General features: G+C 43.6%; 1 protein-coding gene across 3 annotated transcripts in view; it reads right to left on the reverse strand.

The window, feature by feature from the left end:
- Positions 1 to 18,809, reverse strand: part of PGAP1 (post-GPI attachment to proteins inositol deacylase 1) — a 54,623-nt gene extending 35,814 nt beyond the window's left edge. The window contains exons 1-7 of one of the 3 annotated variants that reach the window (XM_059702642.1): positions 18,531 to 18,809; positions 11,833 to 11,986; positions 10,725 to 10,900; positions 7,186 to 7,357; positions 5,821 to 5,978; positions 3,404 to 3,456; positions 1,910 to 1,976 (exon numbers count right to left, since the gene is read on the reverse strand). In XM_059702642.1, the coding sequence (XP_059558625.1) occupies positions 1,910 to 1,976; positions 3,404 to 3,456; positions 5,821 to 5,978; positions 7,186 to 7,357; positions 10,725 to 10,900; positions 11,833 to 11,986; positions 18,531 to 18,677 (927 nt within the window). In that variant the 5' untranslated portion in view covers positions 18,678 to 18,809. Of the gene's footprint in view, positions 1 to 1,909; positions 1,977 to 3,403; positions 3,457 to 5,820; positions 5,982 to 7,020; positions 7,150 to 7,185; positions 7,358 to 10,724; positions 10,901 to 11,656; positions 11,797 to 11,832; positions 11,987 to 18,530 lie in introns of those variants that run through there. The other 2 variants (XM_059702643.1, XM_059702645.1) reach the window with 2 other exon arrangements.
- Positions 18,810 to 22,663: the final 3,854 nt, after the last annotated feature.

Raw genomic sequence — 22,663 nt, forward strand, 5'->3', positions numbered from 1 at the left:
CCTTGGGAATCCCTTCCACTCTGTTCTACCGACTCCCCCTAAGTCAAAACATCCTATGTTTCATGAAACGAAAATGCAAGCAGACAATAGGATTTTTCCTGTTGTTTTAAATCCCAGCACGATAAAATGTCGGCAACTTTAGATGGGCCCCTCCCCTGAAGAAAATGGATTGGGGTATAAAATTCCTCTGGAATCCACTGCTATTCAATTCTCCAGCTAGGGCCCTGAGGCCCGACAGGGAAGTGATTTTCTCAGCAACCACACAGTGACCGGATGATGAAGAAATGACGGCGAGGACCCAGGTCTACTACATCTGCTCAGTCCCTAAGAAGGCACCCGGTGTTTGCTTTAACATTTCTACCTCAGTCCTTTTCCAAATATTACATTCCAGTTGCAACAATTCTTACCAGGAGCATGTCCTGCCCTGTTCAGAGCAAGTATCTGACTCCTTGGTGCTCTGATACATTAGGTTGGGGGACAGTCCTTCAGAAAATTAAAGGCTGTGATGTCCCTCATCCAAATAAAACATTTCTTCTACAGATTAAACAACTTCAAAAACATCAAGTGTCTTTCACAGAACTGCTTCAGATCCCTGTCCACTCTGCCTGCCTTCCTTCCCTGGATAAACTCAAGTTTGTTAATGTTCCTCCTTAAAATAGGATGTACAAAATAGAATATAATTCTCTCGGAATTGTATGACTAGCGTGGAGCAAAGTGGAATTTAACTTCATTGATGCAAACTCTATACGTCAATCAATTCAGTCTGATACAAAATTAGTTTTGTTTTTTTAAAGCAGCCACATCTGACTGCAATCAATGAAAGCCACAGGTCTTCCAACCAAAATTTCAGTTAAGTCATCTCTCCCATCCTTATTCTCCCTCTAGAAGATCCATCCACTCACGTTTTCAGTTCTGATGTTTATGCTGATGACCATCAAAAATGGCACTAATTCTGATTCCTGGGGACCTCATGTTTGGGGATGATTATGGCGTGAGTTCTAGTTTCCCTGCTTTTTCTCCTAGATTACATGCTTTCTGATTAGCAATCATATCCTAACATTTTAGTGTCTAACATGTAGTCCAGTCCATTATATATAATGAGTTTGTGAAACAGAACTGTTTCATAATATTTTGATTCTTAGCATTATTAGTTATCAAAAACTTCTCATTTGTCCTTAAAATGTGTCTATAATATACTTATCCTTACAGAATTATAATTTATTACGCACTAGTATTAGAGTTTTCTCATCTTAGAATTTAACGGAACACAAGATTTGATTTATTCAACTGTAGATCTTTGGATCCTATCAGAAAGGTAAAGATGCTTTCCAAAAAAAGTTAAACAAAAATGTCTAATAGGATAGATCATGAGATCTATAATACATTACTAAAAATGACAAAATAGCTAGTAATAAGTATTTCCCTTAATTATAGCTAAAAGACTATATATAAAAATTTAAACAGTAAAGGAGAAGAACTGGGGGAAGATTTAAGGAATCTGTCATTTTTCATTTTCATTGCATTCTTTAAAAACTTTTATTGAATTTACTTGGGGGGGGGATTGGTTAAAGATGACATATGTTTCAAGTGTACAATTCTACAATACATCTTCTGCATATAGTATTGTGTGCTCACCACCTAAAGTCAAGTCTCCTTCCATCACAATTTATCCCCCTCACCCTCTTCTACCTCTCCCACCCTCTTTTTCCTCCATTGCATTCTATTAATTATTATTAGTGGTCAAAGTATTATCAGATAAAAATAGAGGTATTCCCATTTTGAAAGTCATTATAAGTCATCATAAGGTGTAGGCTTCTAGTTGCATCAAAGTATAAAATGTATTAATTTCACCACTGCTGCAACCAAGCTCTCACTTTACTGAAATCATTGTTAGTTTAAGAATACATACTTGTTTAGTGTCAGCATCAATCAGATCAAAGAATGCTCGAGTTGTAGCCAACTGCAACTGTTTACACCTGAAGAATAAGATGTGTTACAAAGGAAACTTTAAAAATATGCTTTTGATACAAACACACATAATTCCATTATTTAATCAAATAGATGTGGTTCCTTTAGTGCTGTAAATGCTAAAATTATTTAAGAAATCATTATTACCAATTACATATCTTAAAGTTGAAACAATAAAAATGAAGCAAATTAAATCTTCCTGGATGTCTGACAGTAGACCTGTTTGGGTCCCTCCATCTCCCCTACGTTTCCTTGTCTGCACAGCTATAGGTGTCCTCTACCCATGTTCACACGCCTGCACTGGCTGGTTCTTGCAGATGCCACTGACCACAGAGCTGGAGGAAGGTGAAAAAGGGGATCTTTAAGCCAAAACACAGAGAGATAAGACCCTAGGGTCTAGGACTAGGTCAAGCATGTGAAACTCAGCATGGGGCCCACAACGAAGATTTCTGCGGCCCAGCCAATGTAACGGTATGTGAGAAGCGTTTTAACAGGATTTTTACAGTATCCTGTTATACATAATTACCAGTAACGAACTACAACGTCCGCTAATGACTGATTACTATGATTGTGTTGCATTCATTTCCCTTACGCGCCTTACATGCAGGCGCACCATTTCTCTCCACTAATACTAACAGCGAATATTCTAGCAGCTGATGGCCACGTCTATAGTCTTGTACTGACTTGTTTGGTGTGCGCAACAGGAAATATTTCGCTTTTGGATAACAAGAAAAATAGGTTTATTTGTGTTATGCTTATTAATTTGTGCAGTTATTCAGCGTCTGGTAAGTTAATGTTCAAGAAAAGATATTAATTTTCATTAAAATTTTCTATTATTTTATGTTAATGATGACTCATTTATTTCAGCCCTTTATAATCAGTATGTCTCTATCGAAATAAACCTACGTTTCTATAAAAATTGAAGCTTTTGTTTTTTTGCGGCCCACATACACTTACACCTTATTTGGCCCGTGTTAGCCCTTGAGTTTGACATGCGTGGTCTAGGTATTTCTTGATCTATATTTAACCTCTTTCTTTATTATGTGAAGGGTAAATCTAATTCCAACTTGGTGTTCTATGTGCTACTCTAGAATAACCAATGCTTCATCCATCAAGTCCCTGAGTTTGGTGACTGGCCGAGAGCTCCGATGTCCTACAAGTACCTTTGATTCTGCCCAAATAGGACAAACTAAAATTTTGATATTTGACGCTAGTTTCATTTGAGACTGATGCTACTGGTTCTGAGATGATGACCTCAATTGTCAAGGAAACCCTGGTCACACTGAGACAAGAGCCAAGTTTAGAGTTCTAAGCCCCTAAATTAACCTGTCTCCCAAATCTATGAATAAAGCTCTAAGAACGTTAACAAACTAATCAATGCTCCGCTGAGAAAAGAGGACCACCACAAGCCAGCAGAGTAAGGCACACGACATACCACACAATGGAGAGGTGATCTGTGGAGACCCAGGTCTTAGGCACGGCTGAGCTCTGAAAGGAAAGAAACCAACAAAAAATCAAACTTAAGAAAAGCACCTTCCTTATCCTCCAAAAGGCTCGAGATTCTTACAAGCTTGTATTTAGAAACATGTAGCATTAGCTTCACTATGTTATGATGCACAGACATTTTTAAAGGATGCATTCTTTGTAAAAGATGATCCAAAAATATTAAGATATTTCCTGCATAAAATAATTCTGTCATTACTGCTTAGTCACACTTACATTATCCTTTAAAAATTATTAAAGCACCCAGATTTCCTTTCTGAGTTTAATGCTTCTTTTTTACTCTAACAAGAGGCCGAGTTTATGATTCTTTAAAAATCCTAGTTTATGGGTAAATTACAGTAGATATTTTAGTAATTTTAGCTCTGACTAGATTATCACTTGGTAAAGTCTAAGATGTTACTTCTTAATCAGAGTGTGCCTGAGAAATGCTTAAGCCTGGAGAGGTTTTCCAAAAGACATATTCTGATCACAGTATTAGAACTACCCAATCAGACTCTCACAAGTGGTGTCCAGGCCTACTTATATTGAAAAATTCACTAGCTGAATTTTTACTAATTAGAGACACAAGGGCAAAGGCTTCTAAAAATGTACTATTTGCAGGCTTTCTGACACCCTCCAATCAGGCTCTGAAGTGGGAGGAACCTATAGCTTACTTGTTGAACCTAATAAAACATTAGGTATCTTACTCAGGAATTACTGCTGGCAGCTTATGTAACACGTTAAGACAACCAGAGTTCACTGTAGTTCTAGGATGATGCTAGGTGCTCAGGTGAGTAAGAACTCACAGTAGATAACACTTAGCACTCCCAAAAACATACAACGGGCTCTCAAACTTCAGTCATTTTTCTAGCCCCGGTGGATGTAAATGTCACTTAACCGTTCTTGAGATAATCATTAAAACACTGTTATGTCTTCATAATTTTTTTTAAGTGAACATACTTTAAAACGTGAAAGACCTTAGACTATTTGGGAGCTAAAAAAAACTAAAGCGAACTCAAGTAATAAAAAAACCAGCTTTGAGAAAACTCCCTAAGAGGTAAAATATTTTCATCAGAAATACAAGCTGCCTTGAAGACAATACATTATTAAATGGGTTAGAAAACGGGGACACACACACACACACACACAGTTGAAAAGACCAAAGTTCTTTCAAAAATAAGCTGCCGGATGTGCTATCAATACAGCACCATGGGCCTGACCAAGCCCAGGAAATAAGCTACATGATATGACTGACGACTACATCTGTGTTTTACAGAGTTGACATTTAATCTTTTGAGGGATTCCAGCAAATATCTGCCCAAAACATTCAACATCGAAATAAGATTCGTACCAATAATGAGGTTTGAGAGATTTACCAATTTTGTTCCAAAGCTACTATGGCTAAACCACAACTCCAGTTATAAGACCATGGTGGGTAAGAGCAGATGAGCTTAATGATTTCTGTTCTAGGTATGGCAGGCATTCAGTAAATCCTGCTTCATGAACGCACAGCAATCTAAGGTAGTGCAAAGGGGATCTCCAAAGGGAACAGCCATGAAACAAAGCACCAGCTCCTCCAAAGCAAAAGGAACTATGGATGTTTGTAGAAACTAAGTTCTAGTTGAAGATACCATATATATATATATATATAGTTTTAAAAGTTAAGATCTTAACTAAAGACTTTAAGGTTTAAAAATACAAGAAATAATGTTAAGTCCTAAAAGGAAACTTGAACTCACTTTACAGAGGCTACGTGTCCCAGTTAAAGACCATATACTTGATGTCCTAGCAGGGAAGAATAATCAGCAAATGAATTAATCAGGGTTGTGTTTACACTGTCAAAGCTAATTTTTTAATTTTAGAATGGGTAAAACTTCATTCAAGCTTAGCAATCCAGAGTATGTGACATGTTTACTATTCCACTACCACCGCAGACAGCATAGCACTCATATAACAGAGGCCCTGGGACATCAGTCCCCACTTCCTTAAACTTACAACTCTCATCAATGCACGGGCTCTTATTTTGAACAAGATGCAATTATTTCTCATAAATAAGTGTTCTTTTCATAAAGTCTCTAAGGTCACTTTTAGCTTCTGTGGACATAGGCATCCATGCCTCTGCCTTCCCAACATGTCATATTTATCCATTCATCTTCTCTGCCTCTCTCTCTCTCTCTCTCTCTCTCTCTCTCTCCCTCCCTCCCTCCCTCTCCCTCTCTCTCTCACGCACACGCGGACACACACACGAGCACCATGGCAGCACTACGCCAACCCAACAGTCATTTCCAAGCAGCAACATGTTACTTCTCCATTCATGCCCCACTGTGTTCACCATGCCACTATTTCAGTAGAGTCTTTAAAAAAGATTACCACAACAGATAAGGCACTGGTATGATGGCTTAGTTTTGGTAGAAAAGTCAGTCCGGAACGAACTTGGTAATCCCGGAATCCTCCAGCTACAGAAAGCGTGGTTAAATTTATGTGTCTAGCATTTAGAATCCAATAGTTGTTTACAGTCATATAAAAATCTGGTAGGAAAAAAGACACATTAAAAATTAGTGGCCATTCTCTGCAACAAGATACACTGTTATATTCATTATATATATAATATTAATATTAAACAGAACTTCTAAGCCATCTGAACTATAAATAAAAGTTTTACCACAATTAAGATAATGCATATTTTTATAGGGTAAGAAGTGGAGTAAATTTACTGATCGGGAAAAGAATGATTTCTTTCTAAATATTTTCTTCTATTCTCATAAAATTGCAACAAGCAGTGAAGATACTAGTTGACTTTAATAAAAAGGTGAGACAGGCATTTAATTCTTATCCTTTGACACTATTTGATTACATGACAGCAAGCATAAACTTGTACTGTTCATTTAAAATTCCCTGCAACATTATAGCATTATCCATAATTTTATTTCTTCTATTATAGCAGGGTATCTAAATTAAGAAGCAGTATGTTCTATAATAATAAAGGTGTAATATGTTAATTAGACTGGGCAGCCAAACTACCTTCTGGATGAAGCCAGGGCTGCGAGGGCCAAGCCCCTTGCACGAATTCTGTGCACCAGGCCTCTAGTAGCATATAAAAGTTAAGAGCACAGGGCCAGGAACAAGTTTAACAGGGTCAAGTACTAACTCCACTATTTTCTTGCCATGTAACTTTGGGAAAAAACTTTATCTTGGACTTTTTTTTTCCTATCCATAAACATGGGGATAACAATGGTCCTACCTCAAAGGACTATAAGGATTAAGTGACATAATAACACATCAGGTAAAGTCTTTAACACAATACCCAAACCATAGTAAGAGTTCAATAAATATTCACAATTCTACCTCACCACAGGCAGTGTTAGCAGAACTCTTTGTTGAAAAACAAGACGTTCCTAGTATTTTACTTAAAAATAAGCTTATTTTGAATAGAGTCCTGGCAACTTAACAAAACACAGAAGTCTAAACAAACTGCAAGAGCCAGGGAGTCATCCTCAAGCATAACTGAGCGGAAGCCTACGTGCCCGGGACGACCAGACCTGCCATCACGTTAAGGTGCCATCGACAGAGAGTTTCAACGATGAGCCGAAGCTGAAAGCCATAGAGAGGCAGAGGTGGAGGTGATCTGCAACAGCTGCTTCCACATGGATGCACCGGTAGCGCTCTCTCAAGGGAGCAGCTGCAAGGATTCGTGTTCATCTAAAGGCCAGTCCGTGTTTACGTAACAGCACTCACCTGTAATGAACCGGTCTAAAGGCATCACAGGAGCCACATGAGGGGTGGCTTGTGTAATAAGAAGATTCAGCAGATCTTGTTTAAAATTTTTCAGTGTAAGCAATGCCCTTGCAACAAGGCCACCCATAGAATGACCAATTATTGCCACACTTTTTGGAGCAAATTCTTGACCCTATTAAAAAAAAAAAATAACCAACACATAATTAACAGTGTCATAAAGGCAATACTAAATACTTCTTTCTAAATATGAGCAATTTCATAGAAAAACTAGAGGCCTGGCGCACGGATTCATGCACCGGTGGGATCCCTCAGCCTGGCCTGCGCCCTCTCGCAATCTGGGACCCCTCGAGGGATGTTGGACTGCCGGTTTTGGCCTGGTCCCTGCAGGCAAGGCTGAGGGACCCCACTGGTGCACAAATTCGTGCACGGGGCCTCTAGTATGCATATAAGATCTTTGCTTAATCTCTTCCCCCGCTCCCACCTCTCCCTTCCCTCTAAGATTCATCAGTCTGTTCCATGTTTCCATGCCTGTGTGTTGAGTGTCTGCCCCCTGGTGGTTAGTGCATGCCATAGCTACCAGTCAAACAGTCAAAAGGTTGCTTAGGCTTAAACTATTTATCTAACCTCCTATCATAAGATATAGAAACACATTTTCATATAATTAGTGTGTACATACTATTTTGTGTTCTGCCAAACCTTTTTTAAAAATATTTTTTTCTTTATTGATTTTTTTACAGAGAGGAAGGGAGAGGGATAGAGAGTTAGAAACATCGATGAGAGAGAAACACTGATCAGCTGCCTCCTGCACACCTCCTACTGGGGATGTGCCCACAACCAAGGTACATGCCCTTGACCGGACTCGAACCTGGGACCTTTCAGTCTGCAGGCCGACGTTCTATCCACTGAGCCAAACTGGTCAGAGCTGTCAAACATTTTTAATAGCCATGCTTTGAATTTCTGAACCAAAATCAGAAAACTTGGGTCTAGCAAATCATGTTTCACTATTTGTTATATTGGATGTAAGAGTTGTAATTATATTTGGTGCATACCACAATATTAGATTTTATGGGGTCATTTATTAAAAATTAGAAATACCACAGAAAAGCTAGAAAAATTATGGTTGTCATAGCAATATGCTACCACATCATATTGACACACCTCATCAAATCATTTCCCTATTATGCACCTGGGTTTAAAATAAACCAATGTTCCATAACATGTATTCACTGACATATTTTATTTCTTAAATAAGTAGCCTATATAATAAAACCCTAATATGCAAATTGACCGAACATCAGAACGACCAGCAGAACGACCCATCACTGTGATGTGCATTTTTCACCGGGGGCAGACGCTCAATGCAGGAGCTGCCCCAGACCAGGGGCAGCTCCTGCATTGAGCGTCTGCCCCCCGAGAGGGAGGCGACCAGAGGTGGTGGGGGGCAGGGCTGCCAGCCAAGGCGGGTGCCAGCAGATGGCCCTGATTGCTGGCCAGGCCTAGGGACCCTACCCTATACATTGGGAACAGTATCTTAGATTTAAAAATTAAAACCTGACAGGGCTGCTCTCACACTGAAAAACAGGATGACATGCATGGACTCTGGCTTGCACATTTGGTGGTCAGCCCTGATTCTGACACTTATAACTGTGTGACAAAGCCAATTACTTAACTTCTCTCTCCTTCAGTTTTTCCACCCATAAGATGGGAAAAGGGTACTACTGCCTCAGAAGGATCATGCTATGTGCTACTTTTTATAGTCAGGGCAAAAAAATGTAGCTGTCGATACAACAGCAAGATGCCTTTCACCTGTATGAAAAATATGGTCACTGGTGCATGCAGCATCCCGGATTGCGAGAGGGATGTCGACTGCCAGTTTAGGCCCAACATCCTCCTAGGGGTCCCGGATTGCAAGAGGATGCAGGCTGGGCTAAGGGACACCCTCCCCCCGCCCTGTGCACGAATTTCGTGCACCAGGCCTCTAGTCGCATTTAAAAAAATTTCTTCTGTCTCCACACAGTATCCTCAGTTCTACGACCAAACTTTTGCTCATCTTCCTCCATATCAATCCTTATCTATGCCTTCTCTCCTGTTCATCTGAATAAGTGGGCCTTGTGCAGAAAACGGCTAACACAGTAGGCCTGAAACTGCTATCCTTAGAATGGAACGGCATTAAGTTTGGCTCTGCTCTGCAATCTGGGACCTTAGATTTTGGGAGGGTTCCCATCATTCCCTAAATGACAAAAATGACTCACAGTGCCAAAACTGTGCAAACAATAACCTTCATGCTGATCACTACTGCCCTCTGCATGCAGTTTTGGTACGTGGTGGGCATAGGGTGTTTATATAACCAGCCCCCAAATAAAACTCTTGAGCAGTGAATCTCTATTGAGCTGCTCTCAGAGACAACATCCTCAGCCGTGTGCTTTCTGGGGTCACTTGAATGCCCAATGTGTTCAATCGGTCTTTCCGCTCTAGCTGGTCAGAACTCCTATTCCCACACCAGGTGGCCTCTGAAATCTCAATTCAGCCCACGATTCCCCAGCAGCTGTTTCCTGCCAGGACTTGTGCTGGGGCACACCAAGGGAAGAAGTGGCTCTCCCAGGTACGTAGCTGTATTTTACCTCTGACACCGTTTAGAACTGCTGGCACAGAATGAGTGTCAGCCTGTTTTACTGCTCCTTTAAACTGCACCTCAGGTGGACACACCCCATCGCTTCCTCCTTGGTATGCCACTGCCTGGTACTACTTCTTGACCTGTGCATACACAGCGTAGCATTCAGAGACTGAAAAAGGCAAATTTCTAGAGCGCCTATCTCTGCCTAATTTTCTTCTTTCCCACAACGCTGATCAGAAATCTCGCCAATTTTTCAGTAGCCCCCAAATTCCAGTCTCTGCCTTCTTTGGCTCGGCGATACCATGTGCTGGTTTGATCGCCACCTGCTTGCCCTGCGACCTAGAAAATGTTTCCAGGCAGAAAGCCAGAGCAGGTATGGAACTCGCTTCACACGGTACCTTTCTTTTTTTTTTTTTTTAATTCTTTTTATTATAATTGTAGTTTAAATTTATTTTAGATAGTGGTTTTGAAACATACCCAAAGGGCCCTATTTGGTATACAAATCATAGGGTATGGTAATTAGAATCACATGGTACCTTTCTTTCAGAGATCATAGTCCTTTACTGCTTGTGGTTGTCCAACATCTGAAAGCACGCACTTCAGCTATCTTGACTAGCTTTAGAGTTGGTTACATGAGGAAGTGGTCTTCCTAGTACCAGCTGTACAGTCATAACTAGAAACAGACACTCATACTAAGGGTCTCTGGAAATACTACCCTGCACTCCTCATTTATAATAGTTAAAAGAATTTCCCCCCTATGTTCACAGGAAAGGCTTCTTGTCAATTCAATTTAAACTTTAAAAACCACCAATGAATTCAAAACCACCCATGAACATAAACAAATGATGTTAAATGTGCTGAGTGCCTCTGAAAAGGAAAGATGCTAGCAGGCTGATCAGGACTGACTTGCGAGCTTCTCTCTTACCTTGTAGAGTTTGAGAATTGCTTTAATGCACTCATGCACGAACTTGGTCTGCTTCTGCAGGCTTCCCCCATACAGCGCCACCAGCTCTTCATTGAAGTTCACACTAAAGAAGTCGAAGTGGTACTTGAAGTCGATGTCTTCTGCTTTCCTCAGTGCAATGGAGCCGATGGAGCGCACTGCACAGGGAAGGGGTAAAGGGCACATTAAACAAGGATTTTTGTGCTACAGTAACGGTTTTGGAGTTTTTCTAGCTTCTGTCTCTTCTGTGGAGCTTAAGGCGAGTGTGAGTGAAACCGTGCTCAGGCCCTTGAAGAGGACGCCTGCGTCTACAGCAGCCTTCCGTCTCCCCTGAACTGAGTCCCTGATGATTTTCACAGCGAGGGACTGTGGGGACTCTTCATGGCACTGGTGCTCCAGGCAGGGCAGCCTGGAGGGGGGCTGGGACCCCCTGCTCCTCCTCAGGGGGGACATCTGCAGCTGAGCTATTCCTCCTCATTCTTAACTGCCACACATGGGTGTGGGACCAGCCCCTTTCGAATCTCTGCCCCTTCTACCAGTCTCAATGTGGCTTCTTCTTTACATCCTGGTCCTAGGAGTTCTGTTCAGCTAGTCTTCAGGTGGCTCCAAGGGTGGTGGTTCTATAATTCAGCTGTAATTCTGATGTGGCCATGAGAGGAGGCAAGCCCATCATTTACCTACTAGGCCATACTGACCAGAAGCTAGAGCTCTGTAACTTAAAGCTCTGAGAGGAAGAAACCCGTCTCCTCTCTTGTTCAACATCACAGAAACCAGGTTTACTTTGCTAGCCAATGCTTCCGGTTCTGTGCTCTGCACCCTCCATGCCCAATGCAAGCTTCTTTCTTCTGCTAATTCCTGAATCCCGGTATCATCGATTTATCCCACCCACTCCATCCTCTTTTTCTCCTTCTTACGTTTTGCAGAGTGGTCGTCAACATTCTTTTCTATGTATTTCTCACATCTGTTTTTCTAGACAAAATGTCCTACTTTTGTGTTTCCAGGATGCCCAGCAGAGGACTTGAACAGAATTTGTATCTGTTCACTCTTCAACTGCATGTCATAGCTGTCAAAATTGACTTCCGAGACTTACCCTGCTTATAACTTCCAGCATTCCCGGGAAGAAAGAGAACGGGGATTCCCGTTAAAGGGAGGATTTTGTGTTCTTCAGCGTAGGATCCTTCTCCATAAAGATATAATTCATACGAAGGGTAGCGTTTTGCCAGTTTCTTTGGAAGTTCTATTTTCTACAGCAAAAATAACAAATAAATGAAATGAAAAATGCAATTTTACTTTAAAGCCAACTTTATTAAACAATTCAGCCACACCATACCCAATTCTGAATTACACAAATAGTGCAATATAAAAATATTACTGATGATAAAACTGAACTTAATGCACATGACAAACTTTAGTTTATTCATATGGAGAATTAGTCTTGAATTATGTGGGTTCTGAGCCATGTGGTCTTCGGGAAATCATAAAGTAGGACTATCTTAAATTCTAATGAAGATAAATTACTCAAAATAGCCACTGACAACAGAAAAACACTGGTAGATGTCAGCAAGTTACAGGTTAACATAGTTGAAAATGCATTTAATTTAGTATCAGTGTCAATTATTCTTAAACTTAGAAATGATGAAAGCCTCCCATTGCCAAATCAATTCTCTTTCGCTACTTTAAACTGTATTGTGATGTCTCCCCTTTTACTCCGGCCCGACTACATATTCTGGCTGTTACACCATTCCACAGAAAGCAAGTCTGTTTTATATAGCGCAGCTTCCTGACCTCTCCACTTCATATGCTTTGATCTGCCATGTGCTTAACAAATTAATCTGAACCTTACAGCTATGTCTCGGTCAAGACACGTACTCTCCTCGCACCATAAACATTCCAATGAATTAGCATCGGTTTCGGTTTTCGCAAGCCAGGTGCATGGGTCGTCAGCAAGCGCTGACCTACTCTGCAGCTCATATGATCGCATACCAAATGAGCCAGTAATTCACATAACATTTCCCCCCACAAAATATAAAGTAGGTCTTAATGTCATCCCCCAGAGCCAGGCACCTATAAAAGTGGTAGTAAAGTGTAAACTCTTCTTCTGCTCCTTTTTTCAAGGAAAGAAACCATTAGAAACGAAACCATTTACTTTGAACACTAGACTTTATGTAGGTGACAAAAATAGATTTAATGATCTAGCAATGCTACACATATGCTTGATAAAAACTTCAACTACTGAATGGATTTTTAAAACTAAAGGATAATGACTGCTGTAAAAAACTAGAATTCTGATTATTCACACACACTCCTGAAGAGTCCTTTGAGGATATTACCATACACACCCTGTGCCAACAACATCATGAAAACATCTTTAGAGAGAGTGAGCTTACTGGATAAGATACTAGCAACTTTTTATCTCCTCACATATTCAAAATATAGAAGTACAAACCCCATATAAAAGTACATGCTTTATATATGTACATGTACTTTAACTCAAATTAGTTCTGATACTGACTACACACTGTACGTAATAAAAAATGGCATAATGTACTTTTTCTTTAGGTACAAATTAAGCAAAAAGAAAACGTGAGAGACCCCTCCCAACTTAGTGAACCACTTGATAGAATAGTAGTATGGGCATATGAGACCATTATTCTTTTTAGGTCAGTAGCTAAACAAAGTTTTTTTGTGTGTTGTGGGGTTTTTTAAAAATATTTTTTTATTGATTTCAGAGAGGGAGAGAGATAGAAACATCAATGATGAGAGAGAATCATTAATCAGCTGCCTCCTGCATGCCCCACACTGGGGACCGAGAACAAAACCCAGGTATGTGCCCTGACATAATCAAACTGTGACCTCCTGGTTCATAGGTCAGTGCTCAACCACTGAGCCATGCTTGCTGGGCTAACCAAAGTTTTTAACTAGTTGGAATTTAACTCAGAAAGCTATCAAATATACAAAAGAAATATTTAATTCCCTGGAGACAGATAAACAAGCAGGAGACTATATTTGATATATTTCATAATATATTATTATGAAAGCAATTTTGTAGTGAGAAAGAGTATATTTTAAAAAAATACGAATGCATCCAATATGGAGTAGCAAAAAGTAGAAATGGAAAAAAGGAGATAGAACAACAACAAAAAAATGGGAGTTGTAGGCAAATGACAAAACTGCATTTTCAGACAGAGTTCAAGTTGGGAGTGAGGGGCAGGAAAAAATGGGAGGGGTACTGACCAGATTGAGGACAGGAAAGGAGCAGGTATACAAAAAAGATGGTGACAAAAAAGAAACAGAAGAGAGATTTGAAAACATGTATAGCAACAGGACTCCAATCTACGTTAAACTGATTGTTTTATAGAGCGTATATTCAATGAGCACCCCTACCCCCGAAAAAGGCCTCTAATGAAGACTGATTGCTTTTCCCGTAAGGAGTATCTCCACAACGCCGCCCTGCTTCCATCCTCCCTTGACTCTGCCTTAGTGCAAGTTCTTATCTCTAATCCAGGCCCCTTTCCAAAGACAAAGGTTCTGCAAAATTTCCAAGGGCTAGAAAAATACTGATTTAAGAAACTAAAGTCTTTAGGTTAGGTTATATCTCTTTTAATTGTGATTTAAAACTGCAAAAAAAAATAAATAAGTTCCACAATTAACCAAAAAGAAAAAAAAAATGATCTTGATTCAAATGAATGCAGCTTTTAAGCTCTTACAAAGAGCTGGCCCTCAGCCCTTTGCCCACCTCACTGGTAAGAGGGCCCCAGAGGACTCCAGCTGATAAAAAAGACCCAGGGGCAGCGGACTCTCTCAGGCGACTCTCTCTGTCATGATCTGCTTGCCACACTCCACAGTCCACACTGCTGTCAAGGAAATACCTTGTTAAAACATACATCTGTGTGTTTCTTCACTGCATACAGAGATGATAAAGGCTTAAGAAAGAGGCCATTGAAACCTGGCCCTAGCTATTCTTATCTAATCTATAATAATAAAAGGGTAATATGCAAATCGACCAAACGGCCCAACAGCAGAAGGACCGCCTGGACGACCAAGCTATGACATGCACTGGAGCCAGGCCAGCCAAGGCAGACTGGTCTGGGGGCCCCGCCATCACCCCGTGATCGCCCCACAGAGGTGGGCCCAGGTCACTGGCCGGCGGGGCAATCACTCAGGAGGGGGAGGAGAGGGCTCCGCAACTGCCCAAAGAGGGAGGCCAAGGCCACCCTCTGCAGGGCAACTGATCGGGGGTGGGGGTGGGGGGAGGGAGGAAGGGAACTCCATGGAACCGGGGAAGGTGTGGTGGCAGACATGGGCAGCGCCAGGCCAAGGCAGGGGGGTGGGGCCGCGAAGCCTGGGCCATGAAGCTGGCAGCTGGGGCTGCAAAGCCAGCAGCCAGGGGAAGGGAGGCCTACCCTTGCACGAATTCCGTGCATCGGGCCTCTAGTTTCTTATAACTTACACTAGAGGCCCAGTGCACGGATTCATGCACAAGTGGGGTCTGGCCGGGGTGGATTGGGCCGGGCCTGTTGGGAGGAGGAGATGGGAAGTTGGCCAGCAGGCCCTCCCCCTATTGGGGTGGGAGGGGCGATCAGGGGCAGGGCCTGCTAGGGGAAGGGACAGTTTGCTGGCTGCAGTGGGTATCATAGTGACCGGTCATTCTGGTCATTACGGGATTCCGGTCGCTAGCTTTTTATATATATAGATAGATATGCCAGGTTTGTTGGTGGTTGTTGTTAAACCTCACCCGAGGATATTTTTCCATTGATTTTTAGAGAGAGAGGAAGGAGAGGGAGAGACAGAGAGAAACATTGATGTAAGGGAGACACATTGATTGGTTGCCTCCTACATGCTCCCCAACCAGGGCCAGGGAACCTGCAACCAAGATACATGCCCCTGACCAGAATGGAGCCCAGGACCCTTCAGTCCACAGGCCGATGCTCTATCTACTGAGCCAAACCAGCTAGGGCGATATGCCAGGTTTTAAAATATATTTTTAATATGTTTCAAAATTCAAGATTCAATAGGTTATACATTGAATAGGCTCTCTCATACCCATGGTCCTTTAGCCTTCAGTTTCCTACCAGGAAGGCAACTAATGTTTTCAGTTTGTGTTTCCAGGAATATTTTACACATGTACATACAAGAAAACATGTTCATGGGTTTTTCTCCTTTTTACATAAATGGTAACACACGACACATACTGCTTAGGCAGTGTCTCCTGGGGCCTTGTTTATTCACAAACACTCTTCTTTACTCCCGCGATTTTCGTTTCTGCACCTTATGAACTATGTACCTTCCATGGCCCAATTCACTTCCTCTTTTCTGTGGCCTTTGACTACCAAGATGAACCTGAATGCTCCCCTCTGAAGAGCCCTGGACACACGCTCTTACTGTGAAATTATAACATGTAGCACATTTCAACTATCCATTACATTCCTGCTTTCCCCCATTGTATTATAAAGAATAAATTAAAGGCACCAAGGTCTGATTCATGTAATTATACCCAGTATCTAGAATATACCTGACACAGTCATTCAATAAATGATTTGCTAAAGAATATGCAAAAGGCAATGAAAGAGGAAGAAAGGCATGAAGAAAGAGAAGAAAACCAACAATTAGGACATCTCATCGAAGGTATAGCAATTTGTGAACGATTAGAGCGTTTGCTGTAAAATATAATGAAAAGCAAGCAACATATAAAATAAGTTTAGAACACGTTTATTCATTAAAAAACATATGTCTCTTAATGGAATGACCTCAGTTAACCAGAAATCTCACTGTACTCAAAAGGATTCATTTCTACAGGCAGGTTTTAACTTATTTGTAAAATAGCCCAACCTGGTGTGCACAACAAAGGGACTAAGGTGCAAATATAAATAGCACTGTAGAGAATTAATGCTGCTTCTTACATAATAAAAATAAAACTCTACCCAAAAAATGTGGATCCAAAACTCCTGCCACTATAATTAGCATCATTAACAGAATGTAAAACCTCGAAAGGGCGATTTGAATCAAAATAAGTAAATACAGACACAATAACAGAAAGAAAGCCAAGCAGCTCTTTTGCATCAGCCACACTAGTTTTCGTGTCTTGCCAGTCAATTTTACGAGGCACGAAATACAACTGTGAGGTCCATATGCTTTGTTCCCAACACTAAGCAATTCTACTACTGTAAACATTAAAATAGCTTCAGTAATTGTGGGCAATCTAAAAATAAATGGGAATTAGCACACTGCTTCACAATACTTTTATTTTAACCAAACTCTTCAAGGCAGTACAAACCTAAGTTGACCTACTTCAATCTATTGGGAGTTTCCTACTTATTAAACCACATAAAAATCAAAGGCGATTATGAGGGTTCTATCTTCACTTTAAAAAAATCTAAACTAGAAGCCCAACTACTGAACTATATACAGGCTCTGATAAAAAATAAACCAGCATATTCGCTTAGAAATTAAGAGACAACAGTAACGCTATAATTTCCTTCAGTAGCATCTGATATCACACCCCCTTATAAGCACGGATGCAGAACGAAGGTAAGAATCTCAAAACAAATGAAATCTAAACTAGAACTTTGCCCATGGGAAAGGAAGCTCGCCAGCAGTTGAAACCTTAAGCAGTTTTAACATCTGAATAATAGCAGCATAATCAAATATCTCCTCCATAATGATCTGTGCACAGAAGCAACCACGGATCGGCATACTTCGTCTTAAAGAAAAAAAAATATCTGCTATGGTTTTAAAAGTATGCTACCAATGCATTTTATCAATATGTATTATATATTATATATATATATACACACACACACACACACACACACACACACACACACATCTTCGAGGAGGAGGCTATTATGTATTCCTTAATTAGGAGACGCGTTTAGAAATAAAAGAATCACTCGTGGGGGAATGTCTTCGGGCAGTTCTGTCATCAGTCACAGCCTCTGACAGAAGCTCATGAGTGAAATTCCCCAGTCTCCCGTGCTGAACTGCTAAGCGATCGAGGCTGAAAATGTTCAAAGCGGAACGGAAGAGGTGGGGGCGGAGGGAGAGGGAGAGAAGGGCCCATCTCTCTTAAAGAGCAAACACGGTGAGAGAGAGAAACAAACAAACATGAGAGATCTGGAACGCCATCGGTAAGAGGCGGCACGCATGAACGCAGGCGTGCATGCACACGCACAGACCCGCAGGGCAGGAGGCTCCGCAAAACCCGCGCAGGCGGGAACCTCGACAGTTACCCGTGCAGGTGCTCGTCGGGTGAGCCTTGCACCCAGAGGCGAACCCGGAGCCCCCGAGGCCGCCCCGGGAACTGTGCAGCCACTGCCCGCCCTGCAGGAGCGCGGTCCCTTCCAGAAAAGCGCGAGCTGCCACGCACACCCCTGGGCGCGCGGGGCACCATGTAGGCGCGCGGGAGCAAAGGCGGGTCCGGGCACCTGTGGGGGCAGGAACGCGGGGGAGACGCGGTTGGGACGCAGGGAGAGGGGCTGAGAATGGCGGGGGGTGGGCCGGACCCGCCGGTGAAGCCCGTGCATGGCATCTGGGATCTGGAAGAGGGCACGGGGGCAGGGGAGCAGTTCCGCGCGGGGCAGCGAGGATGCTCGGGGAACCTAGGAAACACCCATCGTGGAGAAAGGACACAAAGGGCAGGCGAGGGAAGCGAGGGGGTCCCGCCGTCTCCGGGGCGGACAAGGCAGAGGCCGGGTAGGGAGGGGGGGCGCAGAGTCGCGGGGAGCCCGGGCAGAGGAAACCCGGGGACGCGCCGGGCGGGCGCGCCCAGGTGCGAGGGCGGCGCCTCACCTGGAACTCCGGGTACTCGAACATGTAGCTCATGCTGCACTTGTTCTCCTCGAAGCCGAAGAAGACGTCCCACAGCCCCAGGGTGGCCATGCCGACCATGAAGGCGTAAAACGCCAAGTTCCCGAGGTTGACGGAGTGCAGGAACATGGTGCCGGCGCCCGTGCCGCCCGTGCCGCCGCGGGGAACCCAGCCCGGACCGCGCGCGCCCCGGATGCCTGGACGCTCCGCCGGAGCCGAGCCCAGCCCGCGCCGCGCGCGCCTGCGCGGACGCCCCGCCGGCCCGCGCCGCCCCCAGTGCGCCTGCGCGCCGCGCCCGCCGCCCGGCGCCGCCTGGGAGAGGAGGTGGAGATTGCAGCTGGAGCGCAAATCTGAGCGCGGCGGGAGAGCGCGCGGGCGGCGGGGCGGGCTGGGCTCCGGGGAAAAGGGGGAGAGGGGAGGGGCGAGGAGAGGGAGAGGCAGCGGGGGGCTGGGAAGGGCAGGGAGAGGCGGGCTGGAGGGGGACCTGGGAAAGGGGGGAGGGGGTGATGGAGAGGGGCGATCGGGGGGAGGGGAGGGCTGGGGTGGGTGAGCCTGGAGAACCAGAAGCGTCGCTGATGCTGAGCTGACCGTCGAGGGGAGGGGGACCTCAGAGCCGAAACGTTGAAACACCTCTCCCTGCGCACATGAAAAACCCTTCTCGTTCTTTTAATTTTATTTTTTGAAACGCCTCTGGCCTCCGCGATGTGGGTGCTCCCCGCGGCCCCGGCACCTTCGCAGCTCCCGGGACCCCGTAGCGGAGGCCCAAACAGATGGCTTTTCCGCTCTTGGACCGCCCGGCAGGGAACAGCGCACAAAAGCAGCGGCTTATGAAAAGCCACCAGCAGGTCCCCAACTTTCAGTTCTTGGTATGAGAGGGCAAACTGCATCACAGAAACCGCCGCGAACCTGGAAACAGTGTAACCAAAACGTCCCTGAGCCCGAGGCGCCCCAACAGGTGTCTGCGGGACCAGCTGGACGCTGACCGCCTGGCCCCCAGCACCTCCGCCTCCTGGGAGGTTGGATGCACGTTCACGGAGGGAGGCAGTGGAGCTCAAGCACCTGCTCAGACTTCCTTCATTGTGTGACTTCATTCATTTTGAAGAATTGCGGTTTGGCTTTGCACAAAGGAGGGGGTAACAGCAGCTCAAACACCATCCATAATCGTGGAGAGCAGCGTCAAAACACTGGGATGTTAGGAGAAAAAAACAAACCACCACAATATCACTCACTCTTTAAAGCTGACCCAGAGCAGCTAGTGTGTGTGTGTGTGTGTGTGTGTGTGTGTGTGTCACTGCAAAATTCTTCTTAGGATTATTTTAGGCGCTGACTGAATTGCATTTCCCTCGGGCTGATTCCCTGTTACTTTTTTTCTGTGCAGAGGAAGTTGGGCTATTTTATGACACATAAAATCAAAGAATTTTAAAAACTAAAAGCTTATAGTTTATCTTATACAACACCCTGATATTCAGATTTGAGAGCACCTAGGATGTGGGGTGGGATTGGGGGGGGGGGGGAGGCAGGGACGACAGATCATTTGGGGAAGGGGTTAAGTTTTACATTAGGAAAAGGCATGCATTGCGTCTGGACACTTGAGAACATCACAGAATGTCCGCCCGTGTTTCTCCTGGCGTGTCATGACCAGCACACATAAGCCGAGGGTGAGGGTGACTCGATCGCTCTCACCTCAGTGCTGCTTAAACTTCACGCGCCCCGGAATCAAGTGGAGGTTCTGTGTGCGAGCAGATTCCGGTTCAGTCCTGCCGGAGTGGGGCCCTGCCTTTCTGACAAGCTCCTAAGTGATGCCGGGATCTGGTCCGTGGACTACCCTGAGGGACAAGGGCCTCCCTGTCTGAGGACTCGGCCACATGGAGGAACCCCGAACCTGACGACAGAGCTTGCTCTTCTGGGAGCTTTCATGAGTGTGGCCACCTGCTGCCTTCATCGCCCCCCCCCACTACCCCCCCCCCACCCGCAACAGGAGCAGGAGAGTCATTGGATTCTTCATGTTTGTCATCTTTGTGTACCTACCTTTTAACTTTCCTTTTCCTACCCAGCATTCTCCCCTCCTGGCTCCACTTCCTTTCATATCGAAACTAACCCTGCTGAGCATCCCTTGCCAACAGCTGCGAGTGCTGTCAACTTCCTGAATGGGTGCCTTTCCATCCCACTCACTCTGCTCACCAACTTCCAGCCTCAGGTGAATGCGGCCTGGCTCTGAGCCCTGACACGCATGTCCCTGAGCTCTGCTGGAGAAAAAGACAAAAATATTTGAGTTACTGTTCAGAAATATATGTGTGTTTCTGGTCAACTTTACTACTCTCCAGACCACCTCTTTTACGAAGCTCCCTACACTGCCTCTTCTTTTTCTGTTAGCAGATTATTAGTACATCCTTCTAGCTTCATATTCATGCCACAGAGATTTTGATTTTCGGGTGCACATTCCTTCAACTTTTTTTTTTTTTAACGTATTTTTATTGATTTCAGAGAGGAAGGGAGAGGGAAAGAGAGAAACATCAATGATGAGAGAGGATCATTGATTGGCTGCCTCCTGCATGCCCCCTACTGGGGATCGAGCCCACAACCCAGGCATGTGCCCTTGAACGGAATCAAACCTGGGACCCTTCAGTCCACAGGATGACGCTCTATTTACCGAGCCAAACCAGCTAGGGCTCCTTCAACTCTTAATTGCCAAGTTTCTCATCTCCATCCATCCTAATTCAGTCGGAACATCTAAAGCGCCGAGAGCAATGCCTGGCACCATTGGGACCTGCTGTTCTGAGAGGACATCAGGAGCGCATCCCTCTGCGTGTGCTCTCCCACTCTGTCCCTGCTCCCCTGAAGCATGTACGTATGCTCAGGTCTTACTAATTTTTTAAAAAGAAAACTGCCCCCTGCAACTGCCACCTGTAGCTTTTGCCTTCTCATCGCAGTCAGGGTTCCTACAGGCGTGGCTTTTAAAGCTTAAATTAATGCCGCCTGTCATAATGGAGAAGGCCATGTAATCATTTGATAATCACCCCTCCACTGAAATACTTAGTAACTGCATTAATGTAACAGTTTTTCGGAAAACCTGTTAGGTTTGTTTAAGTCCCATTAGCTTTTTTTTTTAAAAAAAATTATATTTATTGTTGAAAATATTACAAACGTCCTTTTTCCCCAACCATTGACCTCCTCCACCCTGCTCCTGCCCCCTCCGCAGACCTTCACTGCACTATTGTCCGTGTTCATGGGCTCTGCAAATACGCATGGAAGTTCATTGGTTAATCTCTTCCCTCTCCCTCTCCCCTGAAATTCATCAGTCTGTTGCATGCTTCTATGCATCTGGTTCTATTTGGTTCGTCAGTTCATTTTGTTCATTAGATTGCACATATAAGTGCGGTCATGTGATACTTGTCTTTCTCTGACTGGCTTTTGTTTGCTTGCTTTATTGACTGGAGGCAAAGACTGACTTTTCCACACGTGGTAACCTCCTTCATATTACCTATTTAAAAAACAGCAACATGTTTTTATTGATCTTAGAGAGAGTGGAGGGTTGAGGGAGAGAGAGAAAGAAACATCCGTCAGAGAGAACCATCAATTGGCTGCCTCCTGCACACCCCTCCTGGGGATCGAGCCTGCAACCTGGGCATGTGCCCTGACAAGAATCGAACCAGAGACCTCTCTGTGCATGGGGTGATGCCCAACCGGGCCAGGGCTTACCTGGTTTTTGTACAGAGAAAGAAGCAATTGTACCATCTAGTGTGGGAATCTAGCTGTTTTCTAAAATTAATTTTACTCAACTATACCGGTCACAATGTACTACCCTCACACTAGAGTTTTTAAAACAAACTTCATTTTTTTTCTTAAAAAAAAACCCTATAAATATATAATAGATTGGCTATTAGAAACTAAAATTTATTTCAATCAATTGGTTTAAAGCCCTTTCTTAAATTTGTTGGTTTTACCTCCTACTGCCTTATATGAATAAGCATTGAATAAATATTTGTTTTTAATTTATTTAAAAATAAGTCAGAGTCTACAGATTATAGTCATAAAACCTCACCTTTTCTTTGATGCTTCAAAGCTAAAAAAAAAAAAAAAAGAAGAAGAAGAAGAAAGAAAGAAAGAAAATAATG

The sequence above is a fragment of the Myotis daubentonii genome, chromosome 7 (assembly GCF_963259705.1).
Source record: "Myotis daubentonii chromosome 7, mMyoDau2.1, whole genome shotgun sequence".
Taxonomy (NCBI): Eukaryota; Metazoa; Chordata; class Mammalia; order Chiroptera; family Vespertilionidae; genus Myotis; species Myotis daubentonii.